Genomic DNA, 22,661 nt, shown 5'->3' with positions numbered 1-22,661 from the left:
AAAACCTGCTCGACGCTTGTGTCCATTGAGCAGGGAGGGATCTGTGTCGTGCCAGACCTAATGTGACACGGGGCCTCGTTTATTACGGTTTCGTCTGATGGATCGTCCCATTTAGTCGCCTCTCATGACAAATAAGGGGCAGTGATCAGGTAATAGAATTCAAACAATTATACATAGGTATAGACAGGTCAACCAATATTTTCACGGATACAAAAAGCATTGCAAGGGAAATAACTCTTACAAGTACATCTACCTCGGTGTGATCTATGAAGAAGTTTAACTAACAATGTTAATTTTCAGGTCAGTAACAGTATACCAGAGTCCTTTACACTCACTCCAAACAAGCTGCGTGTTACCCCGGTCCTGAAGAATCACAGAGATAATATGTGTCATTGTGTGATATATAGTCAATTACATACACTGTAGAGGAAAAGCATGCACGAGTGTCGATCATATCTTTAATAGGCAGAATCAATACTTATATGTCATTTAATAATGAAAACACAAAAACGAGTCATATTGAATTACCTATGAACTTTTACAAAGAAATCTTGGTATATCATTTTTTTAAATAATTAGTAGAGATTGCCGTTAAAACCACAAAAATTCCATTGGGGTAACCGGGTTAGAATAGGTCCTCAGTACCCCTTGCTTGTCTTAATAGGTAATTGAATGGGGTGGTACTTCGGATGAGACTTCAAAAACCAAGGCCCTATGTCACAGATGTAGCACGATAAAGATCCCTCTCTGCTCAAAGGCTGTAAGCGCCGAGCAAAGGCCTAAATTTTGCAGCCCTTCAATATTAATGGTGGAGTGAAAAATTCTTGAGTGGGATGTTAAACAATATACAATCAACCAACCAACAGCTGAAACACCTCGTATACCCTGTAAGACATTGAGTATCTGTGCCACAAAAAGCTCTAAATCTTCTTTCCGCCTTCTGTATGGCGAAGTATCCGTTATAACATAACTCTGAACTAATCTCCCAAGTTCCATACTCTGAAATTAGTAAACAGAGATAACTCTTATGTAGTTACAAATTTCCTTTTCTCCACTACAGTTATGCATCTTGTCGGTCACAAAGACAAGAATTCCTAAATTAGTTATGAAATTTCACAAAGATGGAGAATTCTCACATCATCTATAGGACGCGTTTGAATAGTTTGATACCTGCGTGGTAAAAATGAATTATGGTAAGCCCCCAGCATAATTTAGAATGCGGAATCAAAGATTGCGACAGAAATTGTCAATTTTACTGCAATCCCTGCCATCAGCGGATGTGTGAACAATGCAGTGATGAATTTCTGGAAAGTCTAGAATACAAGAACCATGAGGTGGTCCATTATTTAAAAACGCAAACGACAACCTCCCGTGGAAAAATGTAAGACTCACCCCACTAAAGACATAGACATGCTCTTGTCATCAGTGGATGTGTGAACAATGCAGAAACGAACATCAAAAGAATTCAGAATATAAAAACCATGAGGTGGTTTTTTTTTTATATCAAAAACTACAACGAGAAATGCGAAATCCACCCCACTAAAGATATAGACATGCTCTGTGATGAATACCAAGTTCTATTATGCTCCATATGTGCAACACAGGGAAATCATAAGGGGCACGAATTCATTGATTTAGAGACAATTTATGGAGATAAAAGGCACTTTGCTTTGAGAAAATCTGCAAAGTCCAGGGGTATTTTCTTCCGACACCTCAAGATTTACAAAAAGAAATAAAAGGTGATGTCACAAAAATAAAGATGATCATGGACAGCATAAGAACAGCCATGAGGGCTGATGGAGAGTCTCTCAAAAACATGGTGGACACAGTGGTGTAATTTTCAGGAGGTGGACAAAATTGAGCAGTCATTTCTGGAAAGGCTGAACAGTCAAGCCGAGCCATTTAGTTATTACATTAAAATAAATTGCGTTAAAATCAATCTCAATAGCAAAATTGCAAAACTTCTTAAATATACGAGTTAAAAATGTAGGCGGGAATCCAGAGTTAACATGTGCAGTTCTTTAACTTCTGACTTATATATAGGAAGAGTTACAACACTTTGCATAAATTTCAGTTTTCGCAATTGGGAAGCCAGGAATCTAAAAATTTCTCAATGTAGATACATGTTCTGTAGACATATTTATTTCCAAGGAACCATAATTTCAAAGAAAATTGATTGTCAATAGAGATTCTTGATATAAGCCATGGCAAGCAAAATGCATTACATTTCCACTTCACCATTTCGATTTCACACAAATTATTTATAAAAGAAGTCAAATTACAAAATACATGATACATGTATAAGGAATTACTTCTGTCTATACAATAGGGGATACTGTAAGTTCATTCTGCATAATCAGCTTCGCCAACTACCAGTATAACATACTTGTACCTTAATTTTGTATTACTGTGTACAGTATTGTTTTCGCTTTTCTTGCAGACAGTTTCGCCCCGTTTTATATATTGTATCTTGCTTAACGTCTCTCTCGATAATTTTTCACTCTTTGCGACATCAGCTTGGGTAGGTAGAAAAAAATACTCAGGACACAAGAGCCTCCCAGGCCTTGTCAGTCACCTGAGTTGCAAGTGTCACTGGCCCCAAGGACTGTGAAGTCTATAATAAGTATATGAGCTAAATTTTAACATTCGTCAGTAGTATAAAACTAAATGTGTTCTCAAAACATGAATGAACCTGAAAAAGTCCATACTGATGTTTCACTGTAACAGGTCTTAGTAATGCGATATCAAAACCAAGGCTGTTGGTGGTTCTGCAACGTTTATTAATCAGCTTGTGTATTGCATCGAGTTATACACCAGTAGATATACCGACACTCCAGGAGATTCGGGATGCCTCTCTCTCTGGAGAACAATGTGTTAGTGTTAGATACCCGGCCTTTCGCTCGATCAGCAGAACAATGAACTGTCATGCCAGAGGTCCTGGGTTCGATTGGTTGTATATTGTTTAACGTCCCCCTCGAGGATTTTTCACTCATATGAAGACGTCACTACTGCCGGTGAAGGGCTGCAAAATTTAGACCCATGCTCCGTGCTTACGACCCTCGAGCAGGGAGGGATCTTCACCGTGCCACACCTGCTGTGACACAGTGCCTCAGTTTTTGCAGTCTCATCAGAAGGATCGCCCCATTTAGTCGCTTCTTGCAACAAGCAAGGGGGTACTGAGGACCTATTCTAACCCGGATCTCCACAGGATTGTGGGTTCGATTCTAAGCAGAGGTATATACCAGACTCTGTTACAATATTAACACTATATGACTATTTTGGACTCACCCTAGAGTCAGAACCCTGGGGTTGTGGAATTCACAAGTTTGGTACATCCCTTTTAGCATAAAAGAAGATAGTATTTAGATGTTTTACACATAAAAAACGCTAGAGTGCAAAACTGACTTATCTGTACTAAAGACAATTGGTGACTTATCTGTACTAAAGACAATTAGTGACTTATCTGTACTAAAGACAATTGGTGACTTATCTGTACTAAAGACAATTGGTGACTTATCTGTACTGGAGACAATTGGTGACTTATCTGTACTGAAGACAATTGGTGACTTATCTCTACTAAAGACAATTGGTGACTTACCTGTACTAAAGATAATTGGTCTACCACAATTTCAAATTCTATAGACCTGGATGATTTACTATAGAACTAGAACAAATACCCTGATTTTTTATTGTACTCTTTATTTGTATTTCATATCTTGAGACAGACTGATCAATTTGAATTTGCATACATCATTTACAACAGTTTATTTTTTCAAAAGGCTATAACAGAAGTTAAGTAAAATAATAAATGCACTATACAGAATGTCAAAAAAATGTGTAACTCTTGACAACTGTATTTATTCATAGCATTCACTTCACTATAGACCAGAAAAATTTTCTATGGATTTTGGCTATTGATCTCATTTTGTACACTGATTGTGATAAACACTATATGCCAAATGTGGTCCTGCCTTGGAAACTATTCCGGGGATCATGAATTTTACAATTTTGGTACAAGCCTTCCTGCTCTACATCACTTTGCATTTAGTTTTTCTTACAGTTATGCAATTGCTGATAAGATTTTTGAAAAAATGGTCAATGTTTAGGAGTTTTTGCCTTGTCTCTAAGATCCAAGGGGTGCAAGAGTCCTGATACTTACAATTTATATCCCCCTTGTCCTAAAAATGCTTTATACAAAATTTTAATAGAATTGGAATGGTAGTAATCAAGTACTTAACATGTTCAATTGTTAACGCACAACAGACAACAATTGATGCAGACCTATAGCAATAGGTTACCCGAGTGACTCAGGTGACCTAAAAATAAGTAAATTTACAATTAGTGACATAGCATTTGCGTAAATTACAATACAAATTTTTACGTAAAGAAATAAAAGATACTAAGTTTCCTACTTTGGAATAAATAGATAACTCAATTGAGAAAAAATAACAATATTAAAGATGGAGTTATTTTTTGTTGTTGTTGAAAATGGGGGAAAGAAAGAAATTTTTTTATTTAGGTCACTGCTGGCCATAGTGTTAAACTAATTCAGTGTTTTGCATTCCAACGAATGGAAATACTTCAAACAGCTGTCACAATTTCTCTGAATGATTTCCTATTGATCCATCTTTAACCTTACAAACTTCAGACTTCTATCAGTCCGTGTTAAAACCAGATGTGTTTTTGAATCACTATGTCAACAAAGAGACAGATGAAAGGTCTTGTCATAAAGAAACTATATACAAAATATGAAAGCCCTACCTTAAAAAGTTCAGGAACTATTACAAATAGGTAAACTTTTCTTAAAAGTAGGTCAAACTCTAAGGTCAAGGTCACAAATATGATACCAAAAGAAAAGTCTTTTCACAAGTAATGAAATATGAGGTCCCTATCACTCACTATTGAAAAGTTATGATCAAGGTTAAACTTGTGAAATGTTGGTAATGGCATCAAAAGAAATCTATAAACAAATTATGAAATCCTTATCTCTGACAAATAGTTCAGAATATATAGTTTTAAAGTCAAATTCCGACGTCATGGACACAAGGAATGAAATATTTGAGTTCATAAAAATGGAATCACACAAATAAATAAGAATCACACACTCCATTATCATACAAAAACAGTTATATTGACCAATTTTTTCAGTAACAAACCTACACTGTTTCAAGGGGATCTTTTTTTCCAGCTTGACATATCACAAACTTAAATATGACAATAAGGAACATAATAAATATATGCTAGAGTTGATTGCATCATGTAAGCATGAAACTATACAAAATATCCCATGCTTCTATTATCACATACCACCACTACAGAAAACCACACTTTTTTGGATTCATAATGAACAAAGCAACACTCTTATGACTGCATTGATATTATATGGAGTATGCAAATGGCATTTTATAATCTGTGGTGAAGAATTTATGGATTATGAGAACCAGGTAAATACATATTCATTGAAAACAGGATTCATTCATAACATGGCATGCATAAATATGTGTATAAAAACGCTTTGTGAGTAATATCCCAAGGAGTTCCTGACTGTCATGTCCAAATTTTCTGTCTAAAAAGCTTCAAGATCTTCAACAGTAAAGGGCTCCTTTAAGGTTTGAAATGTTGCATCATGTTCAACACCCATCACCTGCATTTAAGTTTTGAGGAATTGCTACAAGTTCAACCAACATGACTCATCTGAGTTTTGAGGAATTCCTTGATGTTCTAGCACCATGACCCACTTCAGACTTTAAAGAAATGTTTGATGTTCAATCATTGTGACTCAATTACAATCTTTAGGAATTCCTCAATGTTCAACGACAATGACCCACTTTAAGTTTTGAGGAATTCTTCAGTGTTCAGCCACAATGACCCACTTTAAGTTTTGAGGAATTCTTCACTGTTCAACCACAATGACATCTCTAAGTTTTGAGGAATTCTTCAGTGTTCAGCCACAATGACCCACTTTAAGTTTTGAGGAATTCTTTAGCGTTCAGCCACAATGACCCACTTAAAGTTTTAAGGAGTTCTTCACTGTTCCACCACAATGACCCACTTAAAGTTTTGAGGAGTTCTTCAATGTTTAGCCCCCATGACCCACTTTAAGGTCTGTGAACCATTCCTCCCTGACTTTCACTGGAATCATCTCACTGTGCAGCAGTCGCGGGGTCAGCAGATCCAGATTGAACTGTAATCCATTGTCTATACTCCGGAGTCTCGGATCTGAATTCTTCTGAAGATATCCACTATGAAAATCCACAGCCGTCTGTCTCTTTTTTAATCGAATACTTCCAAAGCCTGCCCACCCATCCTGAAACAGACATATATATGTAATGAAGAAATTATCCCCTACAAATATGTAATTCCTTAGTAATGTTATTCTCCATACACCATATTACCAATCCAATTAAATGAGATCCTTTGATCCGCTCACGTTGCAATTAATATATTTGAACATATTAAAGGATGTAAATTTTAATTAGATTGACCATATCAAGGAATTTCACTATATTTATCTTTAAAGGGACTGATTCATGATTTCCCCCCAAATTTTCTTTTTCACTTTTAATCATCAAAATCTACTGTCTAATGTGTTTAAAAGAGTTAACATTAGAGATTGTTTTGTAAACAAAGATTGTGTAATATTATTGTTTACGAAATTTTCAAAAGAAATGGATATCGATCTAAGTTTAATATATCTTTCACATTTCAAGTATTTTTGGGGTACACTGTAAATGTGTCATCTACAAGTTAAAATTTGTGACTATGCAAAATTAAGATGCTTTATATTACAAAATCAATATTTCACTCCTTTGTTTGTATACATAAAAAGACGCGAGTCTTTGTTTACATGTACATAACACAGATTTAAGGCTAAAATATTGCTTTTGTTCTTGCATTCAGAAGGTCAAAATTTTGACTGTCAATATTAAATGAGTTGTATTTTTAATGTTTAACATCAAAAATGAAAAATAATTTTTATCAAAAATCGTGAACCAGTCCCTTTAAATTCAAATCCGCTATATAAAAAATGTGAACTGTTGCATGTAAAACAAAGACTCCGGAAACATATTAATTTTCCTATAACACGAAAAATTTATTTCATGGGAATAAAATAATTTCACAGAATAGAAGGATGCTGAATACTCAACAAAACATGTACTGGATATTTGTGAAATACTTTTTACAGATTCATTATTGCTAAAACGTGTATCAGTCATAATCATTTTCACATTTAAACCCTTTTTTTCCTTGTGTATTCTGACCCATAGCTGGATTTTCACATCTACATTGAAATTTGATGCAATAACATAAGATTGAAACCCCCGCCATAACTTCCATGTACATTTTCATTACAATGAAATATTTTGTGTATTTACGACTGATTTACATGGGGGAAAAAAAGTTATGATACAGAACTCTCCTTCTCTAGACTTTTTTGTGCATCCACTGACAAAATTAAGTATGAAATAATTACAACTAGTGATCATGCAGATCCATCACTGCTGATACTACAGACACAATGGTACACAGGCCACAGAGCTTACCTGACATTTGACTAGCAGGTGCTTGTGTGGTTTACTGTAGAAGATGGACCCTGCTGGTACCTCTCCACTCGGACGGCTATATCGCTGTTGCACTGCTTTCTCAACACCAGGATCTGTCAATCAATATTCCAACAATTACAGCAATATTCCAACAATTACACAACGTCAGTTACCATAGATACTAGTTACTAGGCTAACATATTCCATAATTCATGATAAATTCAAACTAATGACATTTTGTGTTATCAGACAATAACTCCTACAATTTCATACTCCACTCAAATCAATTGATTGATGAATCGGATGTGAAAATCCCTTAAATCTAACAGCTATCAGTACCTGAATTGAGGACACTAAAATCCCTTGGATCTAACAGCTATCAGTACCTGAATTGAGGACACTAAAATCCCTTGAATCTAACAGCTATCAGTACCTGAATTGAGGACACTAACATCACACAGATCTAACAGCTATCAGTACCTGAATTGAGGACACTAACATCACACAGATCTAACAGCTATCAGTACCTGAATTGAGGACACTAACATCACACAGATCTAACAGCTATCAGTACCTGAATTGAGGACACTAACATCACACAGATCTAACAGCTATCAGTACCTGAATTGAGGACACTAACATCACACAGATCTAACAGCTATCAGTACCTGAATTGAGGACACTAACATCACACAGATCTAACAGCTATCAGTACCTGAATTGAGGACACTAACATCACACAGATCTAACAGCTATCAGTACCTGAATTGAGGACACTAAAATCACACGGATCTAACAAGTTGATCTTTTTATTGTTGAATTCACTTCTCAGTGGCTCCTGTCAAAAAAGAAAAAGATTTCCCAGATCAGAAAAAGATTTCCCAGATCACTGGAGGTTATAAAACTTTTCTGAGCACATTCTCATACTCAAACTCTGTGCTCTTGAGTGGTAGAAGTATGTTCACTGATATTTTACACTGTTTAAGTACCGGGTACAGTGTATGGTGTAAGATCATAATCATAACTATTCCTGGAAACTTCACAATACATTAACCATAACACTGACTCAATAGACTACTGAATATCGCTAACTATCATTGTAACAGTGAATTGAACAACTACATTTTAATATGTAATAATACAAGTATAACTTGCACAATTACAAAATGTACTTACAATCTCATTAGAATCTGTGGCCCTTTTCACAAAAAATCTTACAAAATAAGATGAAAATTTTCAAACACTGTCATTCGTTTGATAATTCTTCACTCATATACTTTTGACTGAGTAAAACTAAGTATATACATTGGTGATAAAAATGGCATTCTTATTCAGGGCATAGCTGTACTCAGTTGAGTGTAAAGCAGATCCAAAATCCTTATTTTAGTCGAAAGATTTTTTGTGAAAATGGCCAGATCTTTAATCTACTCCTGCATCTGATATGTCGGAAGTGGATCAAACTGATATGTCGGAAGTGGATCAAACTGATATGTTGGGAGTGGATCAAAAGCTTTTAATGCCAGAATTTTCCACTGCTAAGTGTAGAGCCAAATTTCAGCCACATTCCAAATTGTAAAATCCTTACATTAATCCAAAATTTGACCGCTTAGTTTAATTGTACAGGATCTGAATGCTCTAAAACTTACCAAACTGTGGTTGAGATTGAGATGCACACATATTCAATGGAATCGGAATAAAACAGAAATAACGATCATCATAGATCATGTTTAGTCATAATTCCAAGTATACCATGTTTAATGAAAATTTTCATGGTCAGAGGATTGTATCTTGCTTAACGTCTCTCTCGATAATTTTTCACTCATATTGAGACGTCACCAAGACTGGTGAAGGGCTTCAAATTTAGGCCTAAGCTCGGCGCTTATGGCCATTGAGCAGTGAGGGTTCTTTAGCGTGCCACACCTACTGTGACACAGGACATCCGTTTTTAAGATCATCTCCGAGGACCCGTGACATTCACACCTGATGCCGAGCGTTTGGCGATGGAGCTGTCACTACCTATTTTAATGACTTAGGTCTGTCGCGGCCGGGATTCGAACCCTGGCCTTCCGCATGCGGGGCGAACGCTCTAACCTCTCAGCCACCGCGGCAGTCAGAGGAAAACATTCATGTTCATAGGATTATGAAATTCATGGTTGTTTTGCACAGTTAAACTGCTTTTATTTGAAAAGAATTTCACTTTAAACCACTCCTTGTTATTGATTAATCTAAAGGAATTCACTCACAATTCGAAGATCATGCAGCAATCTACTCAGAGTCTATAGATTTTATGTGAATCTACCCTGACAATCTTATAAATCTACAGAAATCTACTCACAATCTATAGATTTTATGTGAATCTACCCTGACAATCTTATAAATCTACAGAAATCTACTCACAGTCTATAGATTTTATGTGAATCTATCCTGACAATCTTTTAAATCTACAGAAATCTACTCACAATCTATATATTTTATGTGAATCTACCCTGACAATCTTATAAATCTACTCACAATCTTATATTTACATTCACTGAATCTTTTCTCTTATATTTCTTTTGAAATTGACATTGTTTTCATCATGCAATAAATACATGTTTGTTGCAATCTAGTTCGATTTGGTTCTCTAGTACCACCTGTCTACAAAATCATTACCATATATGGAGCGTCATCAAGGTCAAAGGGTCCATTGGCTTTTCTATTTTACGTAACAAATGGGTCAACCATATGATATTTCAGACCTTAATTCTAGTTTATGTTTTAAATAATGCATAAAAATATAAACAATAAAATGTCTTGTTTGTTGTTTCATCAGGTGATGGAGGTCGCTTATTAGCTAGCATTGCAGAAAAAATTGGCATAACCTGCGTTACCTTCATCACGCGATGAAACAACAAAGAGAAAATTTTATTGTTTAAATAAATCTACAGAAATCTACTCACAATCTTATAAATCTACAGAAATCTACTCACAATCTTATAAATCTACAGAAATCTACTCACAATCTCATGGAGAGCTCTCTGCTGCCGGTCTATACTGTTGTAACTCTGGTTTTCCCAATCTACATACAGGGCTTGGCGTGTGAGTTTGTGGGCTGGAAAAGTACACAGTATTTCAAGGTAGATAACTCTTACAATGTATATACAGAATATAACACAAAAATAATATTTTCAACTGTTAATACACCTTGATTTCTCATTTCTGCAATTGTTATTTTGATGCAATATCTGAACAGAATTTAACTGACACCTTCATTGAGAAATCTCTGTGGGTGATGATCTGTAACTTTTAGAGTGAAGTTCAAAATCAAATCAATAATTAAATGCTGCTGATTTCATTTACATGTCACACACAATGACTATCATTTACCTCTTGTCACTATGTCTTGAGAGAAAAAATTACTAGAAGGGTGGGGGAGAGGTGATGGTCATGGGTGTGTGTGTTATATTATTACTTCCCAATACTTCACAGAAACCACACGACATCTTACAACGACAATGTGATAGTGTTAGATATATGGCCTTCCTACTAACTATGGCTAGTGGGTTAACCTTTAGCTCGACTGTTAGCCCACTGGATGGTCATTCCAGACGTCCGGGATTTGACCCTCAGCTGAGACGTATACTTGTCTCTGTGACATGTGGTGTCTACACTAGGACCCGGGTAATCTCTGGCGGGCGAGAGTGATAGTGGTGTCTACACTAGGACCCGGGTAATCTCTGGCGGGCGAGAGCAATAATGCCCCCAGAACTTCGCCCCACAGGTGCTGGCACTACGGGAGAATTTGAACACACCTCTCTCTCTGGAAGGGGGACAATGTGGTAGTGTTAAATACATTGCCTCTGGATAGTGAATTAATCCCTTAACTCAATCGGTGCAGCACTGGACTGTAATGCCAGAGGTTCCAGGTTTGATCTTCAGCAGGGGCATACACATGTACATGTCTCTCTTTATGCTCCTCTATAATGTGTGTAAAATCTTACCGTATGTAACCCCTATCTCGCTCTGCTCCACTACACGTCTCTCCAGCTCAGGGAGATTGGACAAGGCTTCCATCATCTGTAATATTACACAATTAATGATGCAATTAAGGCTCAAATATTGTTATCTATAAATACAGTATATTACACCGCAGTGCAAAAACAAAACAATGATTTTATCCATTCAGTTTCAGCCTGGAGACCATGTACCACAACTCCATTTGTAAAAACATAATTACACTGTATATATAAATGTACACTAAGTCAGACATCACAGCTGTAATCATTACATGTATGGCATTTTTCTGACATTGAAGCATCTCCTTTCCAATATATTTGGAGAACATACCACATCAGAACCTCTGTCTGCCATATTTTTTTTCACTTCAAGGGCTGTAGCCCTGTCCTTCATTGGATAACGTTTCTGTAACAGGATAGGGCCGATGTCAAAACTACAACATAAAAGTAAGGTTTCTGTAACATGATAGGGTCATTTTCGTTATCAAAGCTACAAGATAAAAGTTCAAATCAAGACAATTCTTAGTCATAATGAATATACACTGTACAATCTACATGTTACATGTTTACCTCTAATCATGTGATTGCCTCATTTTTCAGCCAGTGCAAATCATAAAATTGTCATTTATTCCTAATATTTGTATCCTACTTTCAGTTTCCTCCATACTTTACCACAAGTATCTTACTTTCAATTTCCTAAAGGCATTTTATTACATGTGTCATATTTTCAATTTCAACACGGGTATTTTATCATCGTCTCCCCATGTTTACAGGAGGAATACGCTTGGCAGTATACATACCACAATGGAAATACAGTAAAATATCTGTATCTCGAATATGGTTTATCTCAAATACCCCGTTTGAGTCGAAGTTGACCGCCGGTCCCGGCCGTTTTCCCTATATTAATGATTTAAAAAACTTCTGATATTTCGAACACGGTAATCTCAAATACTCCGCTTATGTGGAAGTATTTTCAAGGTCCCATACCCTAAATTCGCCTGGTTTATCTCGAAGTGCAATCAATTTTCCGCTCTGCTTACCATACCTGGCGTCATTAAGTCACACATTCACACCCGCGACTACATCAAATATAATTAATGCACGCTAATCCACGCTCGCCTTTTCCGAGTAGACCCAGGTCGCAATAAATGGTTCAACAGCTTGGGTGATTAGTGAAGCCTTCGAACATTACGGCTAAAGTTCACCGCCAATTATGATCTAACACACTTGATTCCAGGGATGGTGTTTTGAATGACACACGCTCTATCATTAACATGTGGGTAAGATAAACGCACAAAATCGTCGAAGTACGCTTGAAGGTAATGCTCTTAATAACGATAACGCATTTAATAATACACGCTTCATCATTAAAACTAGTACAGAGAAAACACGAAAATTTATTTAATAAACATTTAAAAGTTTGTTTTTTTTTAAAAATCCGTCTTGTTTGTTTCTTACGTGATAGGTTCTTTCATTACAACGCAAAAACTACATCCCAGTCGAGCCTGGACATCAGTAAACTTAAAGTAAGCATACAGGCACGATCATCTTAATTTTGAAACACATTGTGAATTCAATTGGATGTTTATATATATTAAAAAACCTGAAATGTTTCTCTTTGAAATTCCACAATATTAATTTATTAACTTGTATTAAACTATAAGAAACGGCAACGGGTTTTTTGTTTATAATGCAAATCCCATATTATGCATCAAATATCCTACTTCAAAAAAATATATCCAAGATCGATTTTGGATACCTCGAACCCCCGGATATCTCGAAGTTTTTTCGAGGTCCCTTGGACTTCGAGATAGAGATATTTTACTGTATCTGTAATATAATATACTCCCACCTGTACAGGTATACCTGTAATATAATATACTCCCACCTGTACAGAAATACCTGTAATATAATATACTCCCACCTGTACAGAAATACCTGTAATATACTCACTGCTTTGGCCGGATTTCCATGATCGATATGCCAGTCTCCGTGTCGCCGTACAGGATGGTGTGTTCAATAGGGGATGCTCCCCTCCACCTGGGTAAGAGGCTGGGGTGGATGTTTAATATGCCACTAAAAATGAAGTACTTACAAGTTAAAACTGAAATACCCTACAGCAGAATAAGAAATTTGCAAGTTTTGAAGCAAAGTAATGTCACATATGATCACATGCACCACAAAGATTGCATACTTTGAAGAAACTGTATATACCATATTTTAAAAAATGTTAAGTCGTGCAAATTCTAACTTTAAATAAATCACCGAAAAGTTTTACCACAATTTTGATGATCTCATAGTTTTCACATTTTTTATGCTTTGACATGCTGTTGATAAGACATGTGACATGTTGCTGACAATCTCAGTTGTGGGTTTAATAGGGAAAGTGGGGGGGGGGGGGGGGGGGGGAGGCACATACATATACACATGATCCCCATTTTTGTTGACATAACATAGTATAATATGCATATCATGATATATTTTACTAGGCTATTCAAGAATACAATTGATGATTCATGAATGCACATGTGGACCCCCCACCCCTGAAATTCAAAATAGAACCATTTTCAGGGATTCTTCATAATTCAAAAGTGTTTAAACAGTATGATTAACAATAAATACACTTATTACCATAGATATAAATACAGTGTACTTACTATGGGAACATATCGATAACTTTTGATGGAATGAGGAAACCGAACGATGCCAGTACCCCCACATCATAGGTCAGGGGGTGAAGGGCAGGCTGCCAATCTAAAACATTAAGTCCCTGTTCCTTAGCATACCGACGAACGGGAACCTTAAAAAATAATGAAAATCTTTGATACACACCTGTCCCAAATGGAAGAGGATAAAATGAACCAGTGAAGTATGGGACACTTTTTACTTCTTAAATTGACAAGGATATTCTATATATTCTAATAGATAATATCACAATTTTTGTTACAGATCTCAATTATATTGAAAATTTCTTACCTCTATGTCAGTCTTCTCTACTGCAACCACTTCAAGTGTGTCCACCAGCCTGTCACTGCCTCGACTTAATCTGTTATCAAAATCAATTTCATTATTTCATCAGTTCATTTCAAAACATTCACCTTTCAAAAAAAAAATTTACTGTTTGTATATCTCTATAGAATAATTAATTTTACTAGTGCTACAAGAAATCTGGAAAGACAATATCTTACCTATTTTCATTCAAAGTCTTCAACATTTTCAGCGAGAAATTGTCAGTTCCAAAAAATAATACCCTCCATGGAGGTTTTGGTCTAGGTAAGTGATTTGTGACCGATATTCTACAAGATCGCTGTCTCCTGGAAATTTTCTGTGCATCGGAGAGCTGAGCAGAACTGGATGAAAAGCAGTTTGATAAAACTCCCTGTGACTTCCCTTTCTTTTCTCTAAATGTCTGTACTTCCAGACTAGATTTTCTGACTTGATTTTCATGTTGTTGCAAACTTTGGTGAACGACACATGGAGTATTTAAAGTGCAAAACTGTTGTCTGCTAGTTGCACTTTGTTTCAAAACAAATGACAAGCATTTGCTGGTCCTCAAAATGCTGTTTCTCGGGATGACATACATGATGCTGGTCATTATTTTTGGTGAGATATCAACAGTCCATCAAATTCTGGCATCGTCTATGTGAACTCAATCAGATTTCAATCTATTCAAACTGAAAATAAAAGTGAGGTTTCTAAATTAGTAAATACAGTCCAGTCCATGTTTTAGCCTTTTATCAAAACTGTGACAAACATACACTTATAAACAATATCTATTATATATACCAAAGGAAAGACTGAGAGCTTTGATAGCTTTTATAAAATCCTATTGACATATATTTACATTTCCAATGAAATCTTTACAAATTGTAATGAAAATTATTCCCTGACTTCATAAATGTGTCCCAGTCATAAATGTGTTGTAGTTGTGAACAATGCATGTATAAATCTTTTAAATACAGTCAGTGTTTGACATTAACTTTTTTTAGCACTAGACAAGTCAGGCTACTTGAAATGATTTTTACTAGCTCTGACCAACTTTCCAGAAAAAAAAACCACCCTGATAGTTTCTCCATATTTAAATATTTAACTCAAATGACAAATGTTAAGTTTGAACTCTTCGATAATTGGGCGAGATCTGGTATCTTATATGTTAGTGATTTGTTTGATGATGGAATTTTTAAACCGCTAGAACATTATTCAAATATTAATGACAAATCTAACTGGCTATGTGAATACAAAATTATTATGACAATCACAAGAATTTTTTTTTAGGACTAAACGATTTTTCAAATTCAAGCTGTGTAAATAAAATGTCACTAATTTTAACTTCCTTCTTGGATTTACCAATATACTTAAAACATCAAGTAATCTTTTATATAAAAATTTAGTTGAAAAAAAGTTTTGCAAACCCAATTTTCAGGCATTACTGTCTGAAGAATTCAGAATATTCGGTGATTCAAATTCGATAAACATTTATAAATGTAAAATTAAAGATTTGAAAGACAAACAGATAGCGGAATTCAGTTATAAGTTATTGAATAACATATTATGTAATAATGCATATATTAGCAAATGGAAAAAAGATGCAAAGAATGAATGTACACATTGTAAGCAAGTTGAGACTACAAAACATTTGATTTACGAGTGTGATGATGTTTTAAATATATGGAACACTGTTAGGAGTTATCTATCCTTCAAAGTTCAATGGAAACACATTGTTGTTGGATTTTTTCTAGAACAAAATGATAAAACCAAATCCTTAAATTTACTAATTACTTATATAGCCTACAGAATATACAAACATAAAATGTTAATATGTAGATTAGATTCTTTAAGTGAAACAACTTTTAATATGTATAATCATGTTAAAAAATCATTATGTTTCTATACATCGGTATTGAAGTATATAAATGCAAAAGAGCATAAATTTTTTTAACATCTTTGTAAATTAATGTAACTTGACAGCTGTGAAGAGACCAGTATATACTATCCTTAAATATTTATCATTATAACTATACGGTCAACTTAGGACTACATTGTTTATATATTATTCATTGAGTAATTTCTATGTTATTCTACTGTTGATATATCTACATCAACATTGTATATGATATTTTCATGACTTCGAAAAATATTTGATATTATGTATTTTCATATATATTATACATATGCCTTACATAAAATAATATTATAATAAAATACATTTAATCCAATGGGCCCCTGGCACCATTGGTGAGAATTAAGAGGGAGTATCTGAGGATATTTTATCCCAAATAGTTTGTATACTTTTTAATAAATGATGAAATTATTAAAAAAAAAAAAGTTTGAACTAAAGCATATAATGATGATATTATTTAACTGTCTCATAAAAAAATCTTAGGTCTCATCACTGATGCTTTTATTCTAAAACACAAATAACTTTTTCAGTTTATTTAAATTCTACCTGGTACGGAAATTCAATCCATATAAAAATAAAATGACCTCAGCCGTTTTTTTTTTTAGAATTTCTATTTCATAAGCATGCCTTGTTTCTTCCCTGCCTTGTCTTTTTTTCTCTTGTGACATCTTTCAGTGAGAAGAGAAGTCGTATTTGAATAGAAACATTCCCGCACATGTGTCAACACCGAAAATGACTGTTTACAATTTCATAAAAACTTTCTTGCATGTATTTCAAATAAACTGTTTTTTTCAAGTTAAATGAATTCAATTTATATTTATTTATCCAAAGCAAATTTTCAACACATTCACATCTTTAATCAACAACAAACAGATGTCGTAAAACATCACTTCCGACCGCAACTTATTCATTACAACTAAAAATGGAAATATATGTCATCACCCAGTTTAAAATTGTTCGCAAAGTTTCACAGTTATCTTTTAGTTAAGAATAAAATATCTTATGCTTTAAAATTAAGTTTCTTCTTTATTTTTTTAACATAACCAGTCAGACTAGTAAACCAACATTTTACGCAACCAGACCCATCATGTAGTAAACTCGGCTGGATGTGCCTTATTGACAAACCCAGATAGTACATTTATATTCTGTCAGAAATCTAGCTGCTTAACTGAAGACCTACAGGTAATTGAAGACCTATGCAAGACTTACAAATATATAGGCTATTTACATCAAAACTAATATGATTTTCTCATTAAGCATGTCTCAAAAACAAAAAAGTTTGATAAAATAAGTTTTAAAGTGTATTTTCAAGCTAGGTACTAATTTTTCTCTCTTATCGCTAGAACGATAACTCATATAAATGTCATACTTGCAAATCAGCTGTTCAATAAATAATCATTTCTTGTATATTTTCTTTGTTAAAAGATCAGAAAAATGCTTCAAAATAATATTAAAAAGTAATAGAATTGAACAGCTGATTTGTAGATATATATTTACGTGATTTATTGCTCTTGGTTGTCTAATAGAGAGAAAAAAATTCCCCATACCGAGCTTTATAAATACACTTTAAAATTTATTTTGATCAAAATTGTTTTATATATGAGACATGCTTAATCAGCTGATCAGAAAATCATAATATGTTTTACGGCGTGACCGTGTTTGAGGGCGAAGCAAACAAATTTTGGCATTGGTATCTATATCCAAAACAGAACAAAGACAACCCGAAGTTAGCACGAGGACGGAACTGTATCAAAGCATCCTAATTTTGGATATTTGATCCGCCTACATATTGAACGCGGGAAATATAACGCAATTGATGTAAACAGTACATTGTGACGTCATATTCAGCGTCGTTATTTAGCAAATTTACAAACATAGCGTTTGAACCACAACAACAAACATGGCGTTAATCGTGGAGTGATTATACATGATTAAGAAAATAAGATTTACATGCTTTTACGAATTTTATGTAACATCTCAGAACGACGTGAACTAGGGTAGACGAGATTCAAAATGGAGAAATACATGTCCACGCGATAATATTCGAATCGACGCCATTAGTACCAAACTTTTCAAGTTTCATAGGTATGGTTTAATTTTTCATTATTTCCCTATATTTTCCTTTTAAACATGCATATACGTGTTACCTATAGGGAGAGCTCCGCTCTCACGGCCCTTCGGGCCGTGAGAGGGCTTCGCCCTCTATTAGTTTTGATGTATATATAGTCCACATTTTTGTAGGTCTTTTGCAAGTTTTCTGTAGGTCTTTAATTAATTTACCCGTAGGTCTTCAATTAGGTATGCTCGTTTAAGGTGCAACTGGTTAATACACGTGGAATTCAAGTAGCTGTGAAGAGCACAGGGTTTTGACGCAATCAGATTGTGTCAAACCCCTGTGGTCAAGAGTCCAGTGAACACACATAATTTGATCTCACAATTTTCAATCAATACTACTAATAAGACATACTACTAATTTAGTTGCAAACTTTACAGCATCATGTCATATCCGTCGTAAATTGAAAATATCTACGAGTTTCGTAAGCATAAAATATTAAAGGAAATTCTGGCTAAGGTCATCACGCCGGTTTTGCATGACAACATCAATGCGTGTCCAGGTCCCAAAGAAATAAGAAGTAGCTCATCGCAAAATCTGTCAATATGTAAAAGCAATTTAACTTCATAGTTACCTACTAACGCGTTATAACGCACTCTTGCGACAAAAAGCATGGAGGATCTAAGATCTTCTGCGGAGTACTAACTACTTCGGAACACCTCTATAGTTCTTCCGAGATGAAAATGCGAAACTACACCTTTTATCAGACGAAGAATTAAAATATTTTAGGGAACATATGGATCTCATTATTTTCAAAGATACTAAATAACCGCTACCTTATTGAATATCAGTTAACACACAAACACCATTATATACGAAAATATGGTTATCAAATCAAGACTAGTATTTCGAATGACAGGTGCGTTATGCGCGTTTGATTTTGATCAACGACGTGACATTGAAGTAATAATGACATAGTCTTTTATGTGAAAGTCTCCAGTGCGACTTTATTGTTACAAAATTCATATTTCAGTCAGAAAGACACAATCATTACACGAGAAGGTAAATATCAGAATTTTATGGTCGTAAGTCGTTGAACAGGGGTCTATATTGCTTGATGATTGTATGTTGCATCCATTCAGTAACAATAGAAGGCCAGTCGATGCAGATTGTGCTCATTATTTTTTAAAGTAGATTTCATGATAAAAACAGTGTCAAAACTCATTGAAAATTTTTGTGTTTTGCTTTCAACACTTGAAAATTGAAATACAGTATCATACATGAAATAGGCCTATGAGTAATGCCTTCAACAGGTTGGGAACACTTCCTCTATAGTGAGATATTCTTGCGAAAACGCGATTATCCATATCTAGAGAGAGCTAATACATCCCGTACAACTGAGAAAAACACCCGTGGAGTGCATCTCTTCGTTTCATGTGTTCAGGAGATGCAAATATATAAATCAAAACAAAGACACTCATGATGTGCATTGGATTTCAGCCTCCTTCCTTCATATGCAGCAATGAAATTTCTTGATTGTGTTGTCAATTTTCTAGAGACCATTCGCGTCATGCTGACTGTTGCACTTATTCAGCATTATGCGGAATTTTCCTTTATTTTCAATCAAAACACCTGTTTATGCGTGGGATAAATATTTACTTTCTCACTAAAGAGGGTAACCTAAATTAATCATGTTTTAGCAAGAAGATCTCAATATTGGGGAAGTGTTTCCAGCCTGTTGAAACTTCTAATGAGAGTAGAACGGGTCAACTCAGAATCATATCTGAAATTTATTGTGCTTTGAAGGTGAAGCTAAACTGAACTTGTACAGTGCCACTACAATCCCTTTCAGAGTTTGGTAATTATTGTGTAGGTTAAGTTTTAACATGGTAGGGATAATTCAGGACAGTTTCTAGGCCAATGCTTTTGTCATCATTGTCTTTGCAATTTCAAATGACCTAAGACATATATATCTGCATATAAATAAGGGTCTGACTGTTTCAGGAAAGTCGACATCAAATCGATCAAAACAAGGGTGGATAACTTCAGACAATTATGCATTGTGCAGTTATTGCTATAATCGCCAATAATTCATCATTACCACTAAAACACCCTGATATACTTTACTTTTAATTTAAGCATTATATTGTTCTGTACATAGATAACCAGAATTATATTAATCTCAGTGATGTTTGCTTTGAAAATTTCTCTGCAAGATTTGATCATCTTGAGAATTTTGACATTGTAGTGGTCCATTCTGATGAAAATCAGCTCCTCAATCCGTCCCTCTTTATTTTTTTAAATGTCGCTACACGTGTAGCGACATCAAAAAAAAAAAAGAGAGAGGAGCGGATTGAGGAACTGGTTTTAATCAGATTGTGTAGTAGTCGGGAAAGTACTTTTGGTACAAATTGGTCAGCCTTAAAATGTGTTGTACACTTGCCTCTCACTTTCTGTGATGTGTGCTTCTTCTGTCTCTGTCTAGATGCTGGCGAGAACAGACATGTAATTGTACATTGAGTAGTGGGGGCATTACCATTAAAGTACGGATTTATTCCATAATGTTTTCTCTGTAAACTATCGTAGTCGAATTGTCAACAGTTTAGAGAAAAGCTATATTGACCCAGCGTTTAGCAACAATACGGCACTACACTGACAACAGCAGTAAAATGTCGCCATTAAATTAAATTATGTCGTGATGATTGAGATAGCTGTCACCCCGCAAACAATATTTCTAACAAAGCCCTTCAAGGTAATGCAGTTAATACACCATTTTGCAATTTGCAACGAGAGTTGAAAGCATGCATTGAATATATCCATTTTGTTTTGACAAATGTTTGCTTATTCAGAAGTTAGGCTAAAAATAAAAATATGTTTGTTTCCCCTTGCCCGGCCAGGTCTAAAAAAAAAAAGGGCCCGTGTCAAAAAATGTTTTACCCAAAAATCGCACTTTTTTTTTTAATTTCCGGAACAAAAATCGTTCTGATATGTTATTAAGTACATCTGTTTCTACTAAGTCAAGAATAAATGTTTTGGTTTTGTTTTCAATGTTTTCTTTGAAAAGATGTAATGTTTCTATGTAGGTATTCATAAAGTAAACCAAAATATTGCATCCACCGAGTGCATTCACAGTAACATATCCAAGAATATGAATAATAAATGCCAGCAGACATGTCAATCCAGTGACCAACATAAAAACAAGCTCGACCAATACATGGCATACTCTTCTTCTGATGTAAAGTATTGAAAATGACTATCGGTGCTCTGAGCTGCTTTTTCATAGGTGTTTCCAACAAAAAATTTTTTAAAAAAAACCACTTGCCTACCTGGTCTGTTTCAAATGTCAGAATCGGGGGAGGGGAAACCAACATTCTTTTAAATATAGCCTTTTTAGTTAAATGAAACACAAATTGATATTTTTATTATATTAAACTAATGTAGTGGTCAGTATAAGAGGGGACTTGTACAACCTCGCTAGTGAGGTGGTACTTTTCTAGTGATGTGGTAGAGTCTCTCGATCGATCAAGCAAGTTAAACAATGGCGAGTGTGATCAGCACTTGGCTGGGTGACCGCTACAGTGGTTGTCGTTGGGAGCGGCGGATGCTGTTGCTGAGCAGGTGCCAAACACTTGGAGAGAACTTGTGCTAAGCTTCAGGACGAAGCTTCCCTGAGCAAGGGGAGTGTAGCGGACAGCATAAGATGGAACTTATGCTGCCTTGCTAGTACATGAGCTAGCTTTTCTAGTGATGTGGTAGAGTCTCTCGATCACGCAAGTTAAGCATCGGCAAGCTTGATCAGCACTTGGCTGGGTGACCACTACATGTTACAGTAATAAAAGATTTTTGAGTAGGTAAATGTTTATTCAGTAAGTAGTGAATATTCTGTGCAATGAAAGAAATATTGGACGTTGCTGTGATTAAAATACTTCCATTTAATGCTATTTTCGTTCTACTTCTCTGATTGTTTACAAATTCACAAATTCCTGTAGTAAAAAAAAAATGCATGTTACGAGTGGAGCATATATTTTATTTATATTTTGTAAACGGAAGGTAAACAGTATAAAAGTAGAAAGAGAGAAGTCAATCTGTCCAGAATTACCCGCTGTCATGATATACCCAGATTTCCTCTAATCATATCTCCTGCCAATTCAGAAGCATTAATTGGTTCA

General features: G+C 35.0%; 2 protein-coding genes and 1 non-coding gene across 3 annotated transcripts; 1 reads left to right on the top strand and 2 right to left on the bottom strand.

Moving 5' to 3' along the window:
• The first annotated feature begins 1,190 nt into the window (after positions 1–1,190).
• On the top strand, positions 1,191–1,837 carry LOC130049632 (tripartite motif-containing protein 43C-like). The gene is given in 3 exon segments (XM_056147501.1): positions 1,191–1,337; positions 1,470–1,656; positions 1,659–1,837. Coding segments are annotated over 3 exon segments (513 nt in total).
• Positions 1,838–3,679: 1,842 nt separating this feature from the next.
• LOC125661255 (methionyl-tRNA formyltransferase, mitochondrial-like) lies at positions 3,680–19,226 on the bottom strand. The gene is made up of 11 exons (XM_048893213.2): positions 19,127–19,226; positions 14,728–15,213; positions 14,516–14,585; positions 14,197–14,339; positions 13,493–13,615; positions 11,871–11,973; positions 11,525–11,600; positions 10,544–10,635; positions 8,307–8,382; positions 7,545–7,657; positions 3,680–6,307 (listed from the first exon to the last, which is right to left on the bottom strand). The coding sequence occupies exons 2-11, from the start codon at positions 15,132–15,134 to the stop codon at positions 6,080–6,082; spliced, it is 1,431 nt and encodes a 476-aa protein (XP_048749170.2). The 5' UTR covers positions 15,135–15,213; positions 19,127–19,226; the 3' UTR covers positions 3,680–6,079.
• On the bottom strand, positions 9,581–9,652 carry Trnaa-cgc (transfer RNA alanine (anticodon CGC)). The gene has a single exon. It is a non-coding gene; the product is annotated as a tRNA-Ala (tRNA).
• Positions 19,227–22,661: the final 3,435 nt, after the last annotated feature.

This window comes from Ostrea edulis, chromosome 8, assembly GCF_947568905.1.
Source record: "Ostrea edulis chromosome 8, xbOstEdul1.1, whole genome shotgun sequence".
NCBI lineage: Eukaryota > Metazoa > Mollusca > Bivalvia > Ostreida > Ostreidae > Ostrea > Ostrea edulis.
Note: the sequence above shows the minus strand (reverse complement) of the source record. Positions and strands in the feature narration are given on the sequence as shown.